Below are 15954 nucleotides of genomic sequence, written 5' to 3' on the forward strand. Positions count from 1 at the left end.
GCCCTTTTGAGTTGTAGAAGCTATGTTAGTAAGACTCCGTTACACTGTGTTAAGAAAAGAGTTGGTAAAGTGAAGGCTGTTCTTCCAGCTTTAAGTACTAAGGGTTGAATAGAAGAAACAGTCTGAAAGCAGAACACCTCAGGGCAGGAGGAGTGGCTAAGCTAGGTAAGGCAATGTTCAACAGGCCTGGGAAGCTGGGAACCCTCAGAACCCACATAAAGGTGTCAGAAGAACTGTCTCCCCAAGGTTGTTCTCTGACCTCCACGTTCATGCTGTGGCATGCTCCCTTTCCCACATCATAATCAAATATAATAATAATAATAATAATAATAATAATAATAATAATAATAATAATATAAAAACCCACAACCCCAAACCTGGACATTTACTGTAAGGCAGGAACATATAAAAATCTCAGGAATCTACAGGAGAACATAGAGGGTCCCACAGCCTCTGGTGCATGGCCACTGCATATGTAGGCTCATTTTAACTTCTTTATGCACATTCACAGAACGCAGCAGCATTGAGTTTATTCAAACAGTGCCATTCACTGTTGATACCATGGACTATATCTGTATCTCACCCAAATTCATGGTTTGAAAACATGATGTCAAGTGTGGGGACTTTGGAAGTTCATTGGTCACAATGTCAGAGCCATTGTAGTTAGGGTTGCCCTTATGAAAGAAGTCTCAAGTTGGGCATGGTGAACATTGTATGTACATGCAGCAGGAGGCTAATAAGTTTGAGGCCAGCCTGGGCTACATAGTGAATTTGGGGTCAGCTGGGGTTACTTAGGGAGTTGCTATCCAACAAACAAACAAGTAAACATACACACATACACACACACACCCCAAAAAAGAAAGAAAGAAAGAGAGAGAGAGAGAGAGAGAGAGAGAGAGAGAGAGAGAAAGCAAGAAAAAGAGGTGGAGGCTCAAAAGGACCAAAGACTAAGCAAGCCCTCATCTGACACTGAATCCACTGGTGAGGAGGACACCTTTGGCTTCCCACCCCCTGAACAGTAAGACATAAGCCTCCTGGATTCCCCCTGTTAATAAGCTACCCAGTATATGGCCCTTTCTTATGACACACAAGATGGAGCAGCAGAGGGCTCTGGGCTAGATAGAACCTGCCAATTGCACTTAGATCTCTGCTTGCCCTGTGGCTTTAGTAAGTCACTGGGATTCTTTAAGAACTGAGTAGGAACATGATGTGCATTTGCAATTCAGAGTCCAGGGATCACAAGGAACTTACCAGTTCTTCTTGCACTCATGTGGTACACAGACATACATGTAGATCTCACCAGTTCCTTTGTGGCCAGTGGTAGAGATTGCTGCCATTTTGGCGGCTGCTATTTTAAGGCATAGTGACTTCTGCCAGGGAGCTTATCATCTGGTCAAAGAGGGAAGATTCCTCCAATGGAACGAGAACTTCTAGCTGGGAGTGGTGACATATCCCAGCACTCAGAAGTAGAGGAAGGGGATCTCTGTGAGTTTGAGGCCAGCCTGGTCTACACAGGGAGTTCTAGATCAGTCAGAGAAATATGGTGAGACCCTGTCTCAAATAAAATATAAAATAAAAAATAAAATGAACAAAAGAGAATTTCCATGACACATTGAAACTTACTGCTTGTAAACTAACTTAAATTTAATAGGAAGAAAGAAAAAAGAAAAGAAAAGAAAGAGAACAGAAAAGAAAAAAATCCAGGACAGCACTGTCTAAAGGCCAGTTGAGTGATCTACAGAGCCCAGGCTTCTGGACTCAGACAAAACTAACACTCTGGCCCTTGGCACTCTTTCTGTCTGTGTACACTGATTCTTACCGAGCAACTGACTCATGAGCTTCATGGGCTTGCATGCAGATAATTGCATTATGGGTTTATTAAGGAAAAATCCCAGCACTTAGCATGGGCCTCGCGTCTCCACAGGTGTCCAGTACAGACTCATGCCCCCAACCCTGAGAGGCTTGCATAGAGCTTCTTTGTACCTCTGTTACAATGCACCACCTAGGACCCATCTCAGCTCAGAGTAGTGACAGGCATACTTGGAACAGCCTGTCAGAAAATAAATATGGATTCTTAATTCTAAAACCAATTTCCAAGTGCAGTCTGGAAGGGCAGGCAGAAATGAAGCCTGCTTCACAGAGTTATGGGTGCTCAATTCCAACTGATGGCAGGCGACAGAGACATGGTACCGCCTAATGAGACCTGATCAGGATAGTCTGCCTGGCGATAATAGCAAATGTACAGCAGTGAACTTCAGACTCTCTGGTCACTGCTGGGTTTTCCTAATAACCTGGTGCACACACATATATGTCTGTAGCATTCAATTCCCCAGGGAATCTGGCCAACCCAGAGCCCACTCTTGTTTTTAATAATAATATTTTCTATTTAATCTATCTCGGAATTTTTGGAGGTTTTGTTCATCCCAAACTCAAAGGGGAAGAATTAGCATTTAGATAGGTTTGCAGCAGCATTAAAATCAATCGAAATGGAAATGGGGTTGGAGGGGGTCAGGTCCCCACCCCCATAGGATGACTCTGTTATGACACTGGGCTTCCCAGTGAATACCTCTCTCTTGGCAGCTGCCATCAGCTTGCACTTGGCTTTGTTTCTCCATCTCATAGCATGGAGTCTCCAGAGGGTCACATTTCCTATACAAGAGACTGCTCCAAACTCTCACTCGTCCTTCCCCAGTCATAATCCACACGAAGGCAGGCTTCCTGTCCCAGATGTACAAATATGAAATGCTCTTTGTTGTCTGACAGGCTTCCTAGTTTGTTTTCCTTGCTCTGGCACTCCCACCCAAGACACATCCTCAAACCACCACAGTCCCAAATTCCAACTTCTCCTTGGAGCTCCCCACATGCACAGAAATGTTCCTGTTGAGGGCTGAGAAGATGGCTCAGTGGTTAAGAACACTTGCTGTTCTTGTAGAAGACCTGGCTTCTGTTCCCAATACTCATATCAGGCCACACACAGCTACTGTAACTCTACTTCCAGGGGATCTAACACCCTCTTCTGGCCTCTTTGGAATTCATGTGGTGCACAGACATATATCTAGCAAACACTACTTACACACATAAAAATCAGGAGGTATTACTGATTTGCTCCATGGGCTCTGCTTCGCCAGAGTCATGGGCTAAATTGTCATCTCTAGTGTGGACACCAGTGACCCAAATCCTAGTTGAGCTGAGGGCTCTTTGCTGCCCTCAGAGGGTTTAGTATCTGCCAACCGTGCTCAGAAGTCCCTGTAATCTGGTCCATCCTTAATGATAACTCCTGGTGGGGTGCCTCAAAACTCACATTTGCAAAAGAATCTTGAAACTGTCACATAGATAGAGCTGTTTCCAGAGGTTTTGTTGCCCCTGGAGCCTCTGATAAGCCAGACTCATGCTCTTCCCAATTTTCCCTTTGCCGCTGCTCTTGGGACTCGCCAGACTACAGGGGTGAGACATATTTATTGTTAACTCTTGTGTCTGTTGTCTTGTCTTATAAATCCACTGATCCCAGTCCTTTATTGAAGTTTCATGTGTTGCTACCAAACACCCATCAGCATCTGTTTCCTTTATGTGTACCCGTCCTGCTCATTTGTGCCTGGGTGTTCATCCCCTGTCCATCCCTTGTCCATCCCTGTCTCCCTTTCTCTGCCAGCTTCTATGTTGTTGCCCCTGACACACATTGTATTTCTCTCCTCCCAAGAGCAAACGTTGACTCTTTTCTCTTTCAGGAAGATGACTTGAATGGGATCCACATAGTGGCCTTTGCAGAGAAGAGTGACCCAGGTAGGATACCTTCCCCACCCCCAGCCCAGCTCATTCCCACCCTGCACCAAATCTGCTTAACCATTGGCAGGAACTTTTTACCCTTCCAAGCCCTCACCATTCCAGCTCAATTGCAAGATAGTGATCACCTAGCAGGTAGGAGGGTGTCTTCAGTTGTAAACTCAGCTAAGGGAATGTAGAACTTCAAGGGAAGGAACACAGCCAGGTGTGCAGTCCCAGCTTTGGGGAGGAGACAGAAACGTCAGCAGTTCAAGGCTGTCGTGGGCAACTTGAGACCTTTAGTGTTCAGCTTCTCAACTTGGGAATGAGCACATAGTGAGCACACGGTCTTACAGAGTGAATGAGTGTGTGTGTGTGTGTGTGTGTGTGTGTGTGTGGGTGTTGTTTCTGTTTGCATTAAATGTTTATTTGTCAGTTTATTATCAAACCTATATAAACCAACCCTATTTTAACATAGTGATAAATGTATGTGTTCCTCAGTAAAACCCCATCTGTGCGTAGGAATGGCCTAAGGATATCTGCCAAAAAGTGAGGCCAGGGTAGAGCAAGCAGCCTGCTTTCAGAGTGCCACTGACTCCCTGCCAGTGGAAGGGTAACATTGCTATTCTTGCACTGTGGACAACTTTCTGGTTTCCCTCTTATGAACACCATGGAGAGAGAAGGGAGAGAATGATGAACTGTGAAAGAGGCAAAATGCTGGTTCCTGTGACAGGGATCCCAAGACAGGCCCCTGTGGGAGGTGATAGTGCACATAGGAGGAGTGTGTGGGAGGCCAGAACCATCCAGAATGCCATCGGGGTAGTCTAGCTGCCAGGCTCTGGAGATGAAGAGTTGGAGCAGGGTTCCAGAACCTGACAGATGTGCAACTATGACAGCAAAGCCACCTTAGCCTGGCTCAGACAACACCTCAGAACCCATGGTTTCATGGGCTCTGCTCGGCATCAAGTCATGGTGGAGCATCAGGCTCAGGGACCACTGCTCAGGGAAATGTGGAATTACGTGGAGTTTTTCCGGGAACTTCAGCTATTGCTGTGGGGCAGGAACAAGAGAATAGCTCCAACAGAGCTTCGAACCAGGACTGGCAGTGTTGGCCGAGCATGCACAAAGCACTGGGCTCCATTCCCAGCAGTGCAAAACCTGGGTGTGGTAGTGCAGACCTGTAACCTCAGCAGAGGGGGGAGAATCAGAAATGTATGGTCATCCTCACCTATGCATCAAATCCAAGACTAGCCTGGGCTACATGAAGCCCTGTCTCAAAACAAACAAGCAAGCAAACAAGCAAAACAACAAAAACAAAATTAAAAAATCACTACCACCCCCCCAAAAAAAAAAACCAAACAAACTGAGAGCTGGAGAGGTTCAACTCAATCCAAAAGAATACCCACACTGTGAAGACGGGACCTATTGTCTCATCTATCAGTATAAGCCTGATTGCTCACAGTGACTTGACAGGATTGGTGCCCAGAGAATGTTGCTGGAGCAAGTACTTAGACCTTTCTTAATTATGTGATTTTTTTTTTTTAAATCAAGACAATCCACACACCATAACAGTCACTCTTTAAACACAATATCCAAGTGGGTTTTAAACTGTGCAGGTTTAGACTGTGCAGATGTCAGCACCACCTCACCAACAGACCTTTACCAACAACACCCACGAGTCACTCCCATTGTGGACCCACTCCACGCATGACAACCACTAATTGTTTATTATCGGTCTATCTGTTCCAGATATTTCCTATAAATGGAGTCACATAATGTACAGACTTTTGAATCTGGCATTTTCTTTAATACAATGATATGTAGTATATACCTCATATATGTAATATATTCACTATATAATACCTGTTATAATATCTACCAGTACTTAGCTGCTTTTAAGATCAAGTGATATTCTATTACATCAAAATCAAATGATCTGTGAGCTAGTCTTTCAAATGTCCATGAATGAGCCAGGTTTCCCATCATAGACTTGCAGAGCTGGGAACGTTCCTCAAGGGGAATCTAGGGGTTTGGTTTTGTTTTACTGTAGTGTCAGCTGCTTTTTACAGACCTGGCATCCTCAGCTCCTCAGGTTTACAGGCCTTAATCAGACTGAATCGGATCCTTGGTGCTGTGTGATCAGAATTGCTGCTGGTAGCTGCCTGTTGGCAAGACTCCAGGGGGCTTCCTTCCCACCCTACTGCCCCCTTTCAGGGTTGCAGGGAGGCCTGTCTGGCTGTCTGGAACAATAGAACAAAGAGGTCTTCCTGAACTGCAGAAACCTGTTTGACAGAGATTGCTGCAGTAATGAATCAAGCTTCTGAAACTACTTCCACCTCCTCCCTGTGCAAACACCCCTGGGCCCTGGAGCTCTGCCTTTTCTCCAAATCCCAAGCTGAGGCTTGTCTCTGGGGAGCAGAGCAATGCTGGGAGGTGAGGTCAGGAACGTGGTCTTTCAGCAGCAGGGGTGCCTTCCCATTCAGGGCTCCAACTGAAAGTTGTTCTGATGAAAGTCTCTCCCCTCGACTTTGTGGTCAGGCAACATTTACCTGCTGGGCAGTGGTGTGCACACTGGGGCCTTAGGCTGGGTTGTGGTCTTGGAGAGTGCATTCTGGCAAACAGTTACTCAGATTCCTTTCCTCTTGCTAATAGGTCACACACAACCTTATGGCCTAATCATACTGCATCCACTTTCTGAAAGAGGAGAGTGGTAAGTCCGGGATGCTTCTTAGAGAACTTCCATGTTGAGGAGCTATGAGGAGAGAACCATGTTAATCCTGAGGCCACTCTGTGATATGTGTGTAGTGATTATTATTTATTACTCTGATGTTGGATGAGAAAAGTTAATCTTAAAGACTAATTGGACCACATTGCCCAGTGTCTCTAAGCCAAGGTTGACATTGCAGCCAGCCCTTATGACACCCATATGCACCAGGAGTAACGACAAAGATGGCACTGATGACTGTTACTGTCACAACAATTGAACAAGGAAGTTCATTTTTAGTCTCCTTTTACAATTGAGGATGCTGAGGCCGAGGGAGGATGCCAAGGCTGAGGGAGCACGGGAGTGTAGGGTGTCTGACTTTCTAGCCTCAGACAACATCTGACAGCCGGGTGAACGTTCAGCGTGTCTCCCTCCTTCCGTGCTGCCCTTCTCTGCTTTCAACATTTGGACCACAAGAAAAGATGGACACAGATGGTTCAGTGGTGTGCACAAGATCACAGGGTTACAGGCACGGTAGGAAAGCGAGTTGATGTTTACTGAGGGCTTCCCTTGAGTGTGGTCCTCTCTCTGATACCACTTCCCAACAGTGACCCAGCTGGCTCTAAGCTTGTGTGGGGCTGCTGCAGGGCTGAGGGGAAGGGGCAAGGGCTGTCAGATCAGAAGAGCATGACAAGGAAGTGAGACCGGAGCTGAGCCACTGGGCAGCTTCAGCATCTCATTCATGACCAGTCATCCTCCTCGGCCCACTGATGTTCCTAGATGCAGACTGAAATTATAGTACAACAGCAGCACCTGTCTATTCAGTGACCTGGCCCCCAAGAACTCTCCTTATAGCTCTGACCTTTCCAGCCAGGGTTTGTATTCTCCCTTGGCAGAGGGCTCAAGTGGGAAGGTTCTCTCTGACAAGAATCCACTTCTGCTCTCTGGGCTCTGTAGCATGACCGGTAGACTTCTCTCACTGTGAGCTTTCTTCTCTGTGCCTATAGGCAGGCCTGGCTGGGAAGGACATGAGAACATTCCCAGACCTTCTGTACTTGCTGGTTGCCTGTTGCACCCCACCCTCCTCTGCACACACCTTCTCTTAGGCTGCTTGTGCTCAGAGCAGAGCTCTGTGACAGGTTTGAAAATGAAAGATTCTTCCTTGCTGCTCCCAGATGCGTCTGCACCGGGCTGACATCTTCTTTAGGATATTTGATGAAAGGTTTGCCACGCGGCGTTTCTACATGAGCGCGCGCTGGATGGAAACCCTCCAAGGGCATTGGGAATATTCACACTAACAAGCTAGACACATGAGGATGGCTGCTGTCTGCAAGCACTGAACAGATTTAGCAACAGCCCTGGAAGGATGCTTCAAGCCCTGCTGCACCTGAGCTTTCCCTGCCCTGGGATTCTTGCAAAAAATGAATTGGAGACAAAAATGGATTGGAGGCAAAAATGGATTGTCTCAAACAGGAGCACTCAGTGCCTCCTGGAGCTTTATAAATTTAAATTTGATATACTAACCTCACTATTTGATTATTGCTGGGTGTTGAATGGTACTTACACACCCAGCAAATACCAGTCCTGCAGATCCTGACAGTTATTGCATATTCCTCTGTATACAGAGGCGGGAGCATGTGTACGGTGAAGGAATGAACATCACCCTCAGCTCTCATGAATGGTCAGTGGGAGAATTAGAACTCCAGCCCAGCAGTGGCTTTTATACTGAGTGGTCATCTCGATGCTGCAGATGTTCTTTGAAATGTGGGGCTCCCAGTCTTGTGGCTTCCCACTCCCCAGAAGGCCAGGTCTACAGAAATCTGCTTTGGGTGAATTCTATACAACTAAAGACCAATGGGGCTTTTGGAGAGAGGGCCCCGGGGTCCTGCTTTATTCTAAACCTCTGTATCTCAACCAGGCTGTAGCACGGAGGCAGTCAAAACACACCCAAGGAAACAAACAGATCCTTCAAGACAACCTCTAAGCTGGATAAAACTGGCCTCCAGCCTGCCTAGCTTCCCACCAGCCACATGGACAATGACAGGATCCCACAGTAGGACCACAGACAGAGCCCTTCCGTTCATAGCTGCACATAATGTGGGGTCAGAAAGGGCATCTTTCAGTCTATGTGGATTGAACATAGGTGGCAACAAAGAGGAGGTTGGGAAGAAAGGGCAGAGTGGGCAGCATAATAGGCCTGTTTGCTCCTGGGCCATGGCTCGGTCTGAGACATAATCACCTCTGCAAAGGGACCTTTTCCTAGATGGCTGTGAGTGACCTAGAACTGGTCCCCTAGGGCCTGGTACAGGCTCATTCCCACCAGCCTCTGCCAGGGAAGCAGGAAAGGATAATGACCAGGTTCTCTTCCCACAAGGATGTAATTCCCAGTGGCCTCTTGTTTGCTGTGGGAAACCTCGCCAGAGACACACACGCCTCAGCCCTGGGTCCTGAACTTACAGACCTGCAGCCTAGGGCCTGGGAGGGATTTGCAGTTCTCACAGACTTCTGTATTTAGGCCATCCTGGAGACTCCAGATTCCCTTAAAGCGTCACTGCATTGACCAATCCCTACCTCTACCCCCACCCCACCCCACCCCCACCCCCACCCATGGCAGGGCACAGCTCAGGAGCCTGTTCAGAATCAGGGCAGGGACTTTGTTCTTTCTATCAGAAGAGCAGAGGCAGCCCCCAATCCCTTCTACCCCACCCCCATCTCAGCATCAAGGCCACACTGGACATCTCCTCTCTCGCCTAGCCTGGGCCTCCCTGAGGACAAAGTTTCACAGAGGGTTTGGGAGTCTCAGGTACAGAATCAAGGAGGGAAGTTGGCAGCAATGTGGTAGGAAAGCTGAGACCGCAGAGGGAGGACGGGGAGCAAACCGCTGTGGGTATAGGTTGAAGACCCGAGATAGATTTGCGGCACAGTTGCTTACTCATGGATGACAGCAGCAAGTCTTCTCCATCCAGCTCTCTGGAAAGTGAAGGCAATAAAATCTTCTACGCAGGCAAATGCAAAGATGAAACACAAACACCTTACTCCAGAAGAGCTCAGCATAAATTCCCTTAAGAGCGGGACTGAGTGGCATGTGGCAGGCTGTCCATCAAAGAAGGCAGTGTAGAAAGGGGGATTTGTGGGTATTAGGATTAAGAGCTCTGGGGTCAGACTTTGGGAGGGGCAAGGGACCTACTCTGGAAATAAAAGGGAGAGAGGATTCGGGCAGGGGCTTCCCCCCCCACACACACTTTCAAGCTTTTTGCCTGCTTGGGGCTGTCCACAAGCTTGGTTACTGGGGACACTGAGTCCCTTGTGGCCTTGGGGATTTCTTTGGGTGTACCTCTAGAGTTGATGCTAGACAACTTCAAGCCTCAAAGTCTTTAGCTAGCACCCTCCCTCCCCTCTACCTGCTCACTTCAGATTATGGGCTATTGCTTCCGTAAGGCAGATGGTTGCACTCTAAGAAGGCCTTCAATCTAGATCACCGATATAGGAAACATATTTGCTTGATCATTACTGGCTCCCTTAACTCCAGGGGTCCCAACCATGTGATCACTATGCTTGACAAAGGTGAAACAAGCCTCTTGCTCCTGCGCCCTAGTGAAAGAGGGAGAGCTATGGCAACCCATTATTTAGGCCTTGTTCACTGTTTTGTTTTTTATTTTATGTGTGGGTGTTCTGCCTCCTATGTCTGTACACGTGTGCCTGGTGCTCTAGAGGCCAGAAGAGGGTGCCAGATCCCATGGAACTGGAGTTACAGACAGTTGGAGCTGCCACGTGGGGGCTGGGAATCAAAGTTTTTAATCAAACTCGGTGCTCTTTACCACTGAGCCATCATCTCTCCAGCCCCCAGATGAAAAAGGAGCCATTGAATTAGATCCACTCAAGTCTGAGGAATGAAGAAAGTGGAAGCCAGAAAACCCTTAGTCAGGAGTGCCCAAGCAGGCTAATGCTTTACAAGTAGTTAAACCTGGCTTGCACGGTCACTGGACTAGTGTTCTCATCTCCACAGCACCTGCTGTGGAGAACAAGCAGCAGGAGTCAGATGTTCCACCACCTCCTGATGTTTTGTCTTGTAGGGTAGTTTTCTGTGAGCATCTGAGACTGTATCTAACCTTCTCCTGGAATCCCGGTGACCCCACTGACCTACGAATGAACAAATGAATGGCTGGGCTTAATGGAGGGTTCAGCTGCTCTCTTGCATTCAGATGTAAGACTCACAGATTCCTGAGGGAAACTCATGACTGAGCCTTCCTGTGCCAGACTCTAAGTATTTCAGAGACATTCATTTAATGTACAACTATCTTATGAAATAGCTATTACTGGGATAGGGGCGATGGCTCAGTGGGCAAAGGCACCTTTGAGTGCCTTTTGCCACTGTTAAGCCTGATTTTCCAAGTTCAAACCTTGGGATCCATGTTACAGAAGCAGAGAACTGAGACAGAAGGTTAGCCTCTGGTGTCCATACACACAATGACAATATGGCACGCGTATGACGCCCTCCCACATGGACTACACTTGTGTACATGCACAGGAGATAGGCAAGTAAAAGTAAAAGCAATTTTTGAAACAAGTAGTTATTATTGTCACGATCCATTTGCTCACAAGGAAAGGCAATAGATATTGCCTTATGTGATTGGGACTGAAGTCACTTGGTCCTAAGAGCCATGTGTTTAAGTATGACACAAAAGTGAATGAAGACCCCCAGAGCCACAGGCAGGGGAACATAAAGAATTTCTTAGCCTTGACACCCCAAGGTTGTTCTTAGATCTTGATGCAGTTTCTGTGCTGTTAATGTAAACTGTATTCATTTTGTTCTGGGAATAAATAATATTGAGTTTGCCTTGCTCTCCCTATAGCATGAAAAACATTCTTTTCGAAACACACACACACACACACACACACACAAACAACCAACTTTCACAATCTTAAACATGGAAATTAAGCCATTTATGCATTTGTTTGTTTAATACAGATTGAATGCATCTTTTTTAAGAACCCAAATTTTGCTCCTTTTTCTCCCAATGTCTTAACCTGCTCTAGGATGGAGGGAGACTGGAGCCACAGTGGACTCTTGTATGTAATATTCCTTTAAAGAAATCTCAGCATCCGTGAGCTGAACAGAGCATGGTAGTGCCATAGTGTGTACTCCGCTGTAGGTCTGGTCACAGGCCAGGCCCTCTGTAGCCTTGGCATGGGAGTCTCTGCTCTCTTCAGTGGATCCTGCCTCACATTTACTCAAGTCTACTTGAATATCATGGGTGTTGTTGAACCTTGTTCTCTTTGTGACTTACAAACCTATCCAGGTCCTTTTCACATTTGCATCTCATCTACCAGGGAATTGGCCATGTCACCTCAATTATTGTCCCTTCCTTCTCCAAGGCATGGAATCACAACTGAAGGTGTCTGAGAGAAATTCCCTCTTCTGGTCTATGCATCTGAAACCATAAATCCACAAATAACTCTTCATGAATTTCCATAGTTCCCTCTCCTTGGACATTACCACATGTCTAGAAGAGGAGTTATGGTGTAACCCAAAACAAGCAAGGACATTTGAGGCTGAAGGAGGGAATCTGGACTTTTCCAGTCACACCTACACACAGCAGATACAGAGTATGCTTTTTTTCATCGCCATTCGCCAAACAGCAACCACGTGAACTCTGCAGAACAGCCCCAGTGCTTGTACAGAGGGCATGACTCTCAGGCCACAACTCAGCTGTCATGTAACTTTTATTTAGAACTAAACTTAAAATTTCTCTCTTGAGCCATACACTACTGAATGGTGGAAGCTGGTCTGACAACTGGTCCTCTAGTCCCACCCAGACACCTTGGTACCCAGATGCGCTGGATGGGATCATTGTCATCTGCACACATTCGCATCTATTGAGAAGTCTGTTATTCTGCTGGCTCTGTGGTCCTTGTTCCAAGCAAGTCACCCCACCCTCCTACTCCCACCTGCAAGACATCATCAGATTTGCCACCTTGATCACATCTCTGCTCATGTTCTAAGACACACTGGCTGCCGGTGGCTCACACATCACTTTCTTGCATGAGTGCTAGGGGTCTTGCTAAGGGCTTTTTTGATTTTTTTTCATTTTTCCTTAATTTAATTGCTTAACAAAGTCTGAGTTCTCTTCTAGATTCCCTGAACTTCCAGAGACTCATCATGCATGTAAATACATGACTTTGGTCTTCACATGTATGCAAACATACACATATGCACATACATATACACACATACATAAACACACACTCCCATGCTCACAGAATGTTTATTGCCAGGGACCTACCAGGATCAAACCACTTGTCCCTGCTCTAGTTGGGTGTGGGGGTGTGTTTAGGGTTTACAGTATCACTTACTGAATGTTCTTGCAAAAATTTTGCTTATGGAAAAAAATTGTATACTGCAGGGCTTAGGCTCGACGCATGGAAGGCTTGTCTCTGCTTTTCCTATGATTCAGCTCTCCTCTCTAGGGCAGACAGCTGCTGACAGAGGACAGGGAAAGCTGTGTGTCCCAAAGCTTGTGCTGGAGTACTGGGAAGCAAGAAGCAGATCTTGATGTAGAGGGATGCCGACCCTATTTGAAGGTGTTGTGAATTCCAGGTTGCTCTTGGTCTGCAGAGGAGATGTAGGAAATCCAGGAATGGCACATGCTTGGAACATGCAGGATCACTGGGGACAGGCAGCCAGCTTCCTCTGCTCTGGGACTGGCCTTTATCACCAAAGCTACTCAGTTTTCATCTCCAGATGAACAAATGAAGGTGGCCCTTCATTTAGAATGGGGCCTTTCCGCTGTGACCTTTCAATGTCTTTGTTTAAAGTTGCCATTGTTTTCTGTGCCGAAAGCTCCTTTGTGTCTGCGGCTCTTCATCTGACCCATTTTATAGACCCACTCTGTAATTGAGGGTATGTACCAGATGGCCAAGAAAGCCTTGTGGGAAAAAACATGCCCTGGAGCTCCTCGTGAGGAGCTATGTTCATGCTGTGCAACTCAACTTTCTTGAACCCTGTTCAGATGGCTATGAGTTCCTGGAGATCCTGAAACAGGTTGCCCGGGACAACACTGACAACCCTGACTTGAGCATCTTGTGGATTGACCCAGATGACTTTCCTCTGGTGAGTGGCCCAGGCTAAAGCCCCCCACCCCATCAAGGCCTTCACCACATATATTTGTGTTTAGCACAAAGCCTTCAAGTATGAGGGACAAACTGAAATAGTTTAGATGCTTGAAGAAGCCCAAGAGGCTACTGCATACAGAGTGCATGCATATACTTTTAATACAGGCTATAATCTCATGTGGTTATTGTTGTGACCAGACTTCCCACTCTCCTCACTCCTGGGATACTAAGAGGCAACTACTCTTAGAGAGGTCTACCCCAGGGGAGCCAGAAACATTCCTTTTTTAAGCAACAATATGGCCCCTTTGTGTCTCCACCTATCTCTCTGTGAGACTCTAGAAGCAACCTAAATTATTAGGGAATAATTACAGAATTAATAGCAGAATAATTGCAGAACTTGAAGCAAAGGAGTGACTTGAGGGCAGAAACCATGCCTGGCTTGTCTGTCACAGCTCCGTGGAAGGCACAAGAGTTTCACCACCATGGTGCTAGCCTGTGTCAATGAGCGATCGAAAGAAAGCTTTGCTATTCTTAATTTTAGACAAAGTACATGGAGTTCATGCCATGCATGAACACAGTGATGATAAGGTTGGAAGCCACATCCTCGGCTCCTACAAATGTTCCCTATTGGCCAAGTTCAATGCTGCACCAAGAGCCAGGATCCCCAACACTACATGAGGTAGAATCTGGGTCTCTTCAAGTGCTTTGAAGACTAACACATAGGTACTGAATTACAGTTATTTACTTGAGGATGTCCTCATAGCTCATTCCCTCAACGGCCCTAAAACAAAGTGCTATTATAATCGCATCTCATGGAGAAAGGGCAACACCTGGCAATGTTAAACCAAGCAGATGTGGAAGCCCCCACCATGACTCATAGTGAAGTCATAGCTTGATCTATTGATTGTTTCTGTTAACTGCTAGTGATTATACTAGTTTGGTTGTTCTCTGGCTTTGAAATACATAAGCCATGATTTGTGAAACTGATTGGACAGAGAAAACCAACGTCGTATCCTACACAGAGAGAGACTGGGTGACCCAAAGGCACAGACTTCCATGGTAATTGAAGCCAATGGCATAATTCTGGGTCAGCATAAGAAAGCCATGGCCATATAAGCATACAGGATTAACCTGTTGATGTACATTCTGCTGGGGATGTTCCAGTTTCCCTGGATGGCTTCATTATGTCAGCTTCTAAGTGGTCAGCCATTCTTTGGGGCAGTTCCTCATCTACCTTGGTTCTTGCAAAGCAATTTCCAGGTAGTTCTAATTTCCAAATCCCATCCCAGTCTGTTTTAGACCCCGCATTTACCAGGGAGACCCCTGCCCCTGAACATCTCCATCTTCTTAGCTTTATGGACTCTGTTAGCTCAGTAAGCCTGCCCCAGATGTAGCCTGTGCTGGGCTGAAGACTTTTGGCTCATGTCTGCAGTTTATGCCAAGTTACAGCCTATCAGAGTTTTCCCAGCCATCTCATGTGGCAGGGAGGCACTAGATAAGGGCTTTTAAGAATGGAACATTGAAACAGAGGTAGGGAGAAATAGCTCTTTCATTACGCACAAACTATCAACGAACAAGTCATAATTTGGTATCAGCCATCTCTGTGATAGTCTCTCAAAAGCACTTATGGTGTATGTTGGCACAGCTAGTGCTACAGTATCTTTTACTTAATACTTTAAAGTACTCTAATGCTGGAGCCAGCCTTCAATTTCCTAAATGTCCACAGCTGTTTTAAAGGTATTCAACCAGTTGCTATCCGGCTACTACAGTAAGCTGGCAGGTGGGTCTAGCCACAGGGAGAGCCCTCCACCCATGTCTAACTTGGCCTTTTTTCTTGCGGCAGCTTGTTGCTTACTGGGAGAAGACGTTCAAGATTGACCTCTTCAAGCCACAGATTGGGGTGGTGAATGTAACAGATGTGAGTATTCCTACCAAGGGCTGGTCAGATGGTCTCAGCCGCCCTGTTGGCTGCTATGTGGGCATTAGCACAAAATCTCTCAGGAGTCTACGGCAGCAAGAGGAACTCTTGGGTTTTTTCCAAACTCTTGCAGTACGGCCCAAAACTGGGCTCTAGCCAGTCCCAGTATTCTCTAGGAGTACATTTCTTTGCTCATGGAGCTAGCCCAACCCAATTCATTGACCTAGGACTTTCCACCCAAGAACATTCTCTTGTACCCTCTTCCCCAGCTAAAGAACAAGACCTTATTACACAGGCAACTCATGCCCAGAGCAACCATTGCCTAAGGGGAATGAAGAGATTGACATCCAGAAGCCCATGCTAGCAGCCACCCAATCTGCAGCCAAGTGACCCTGATAACAGAAGGGAAGCCTCCTGACAGAAGTGTACGCACTGATGATCTAAGGGTGGGAAGGGCTAG

At 46.6% G+C, this 15954-nt stretch overlaps 1 protein-coding gene across 1 annotated transcript in view; it reads left to right on the top strand.

Moving 5' to 3' along the window:
• The window catches only part of Casq2 (calsequestrin 2), a 60807-nt gene that overhangs the window by 43044 nt on the left and 1809 nt on the right, over window positions 1-15954 (top strand). Inside the window, exons 8-10 of the mRNA XM_034501372.2 lie at window positions 3726-3780; window positions 13474-13574; window positions 15420-15494. Of these exons, the coding sequence (XP_034357263.1) occupies window positions 3726-3780; window positions 13474-13574; window positions 15420-15494 (231 nt within the window). The remainder of the gene's footprint in view (window positions 1-3725; window positions 3781-13473; window positions 13575-15419; window positions 15495-15954) is intronic.

Source organism: Arvicanthis niloticus, chromosome 4 (genome assembly GCF_011762505.2).
Source record: "Arvicanthis niloticus isolate mArvNil1 chromosome 4, mArvNil1.pat.X, whole genome shotgun sequence".
Lineage (NCBI taxonomy): Eukaryota > Metazoa > Chordata > Mammalia > Rodentia > Muridae > Arvicanthis > Arvicanthis niloticus.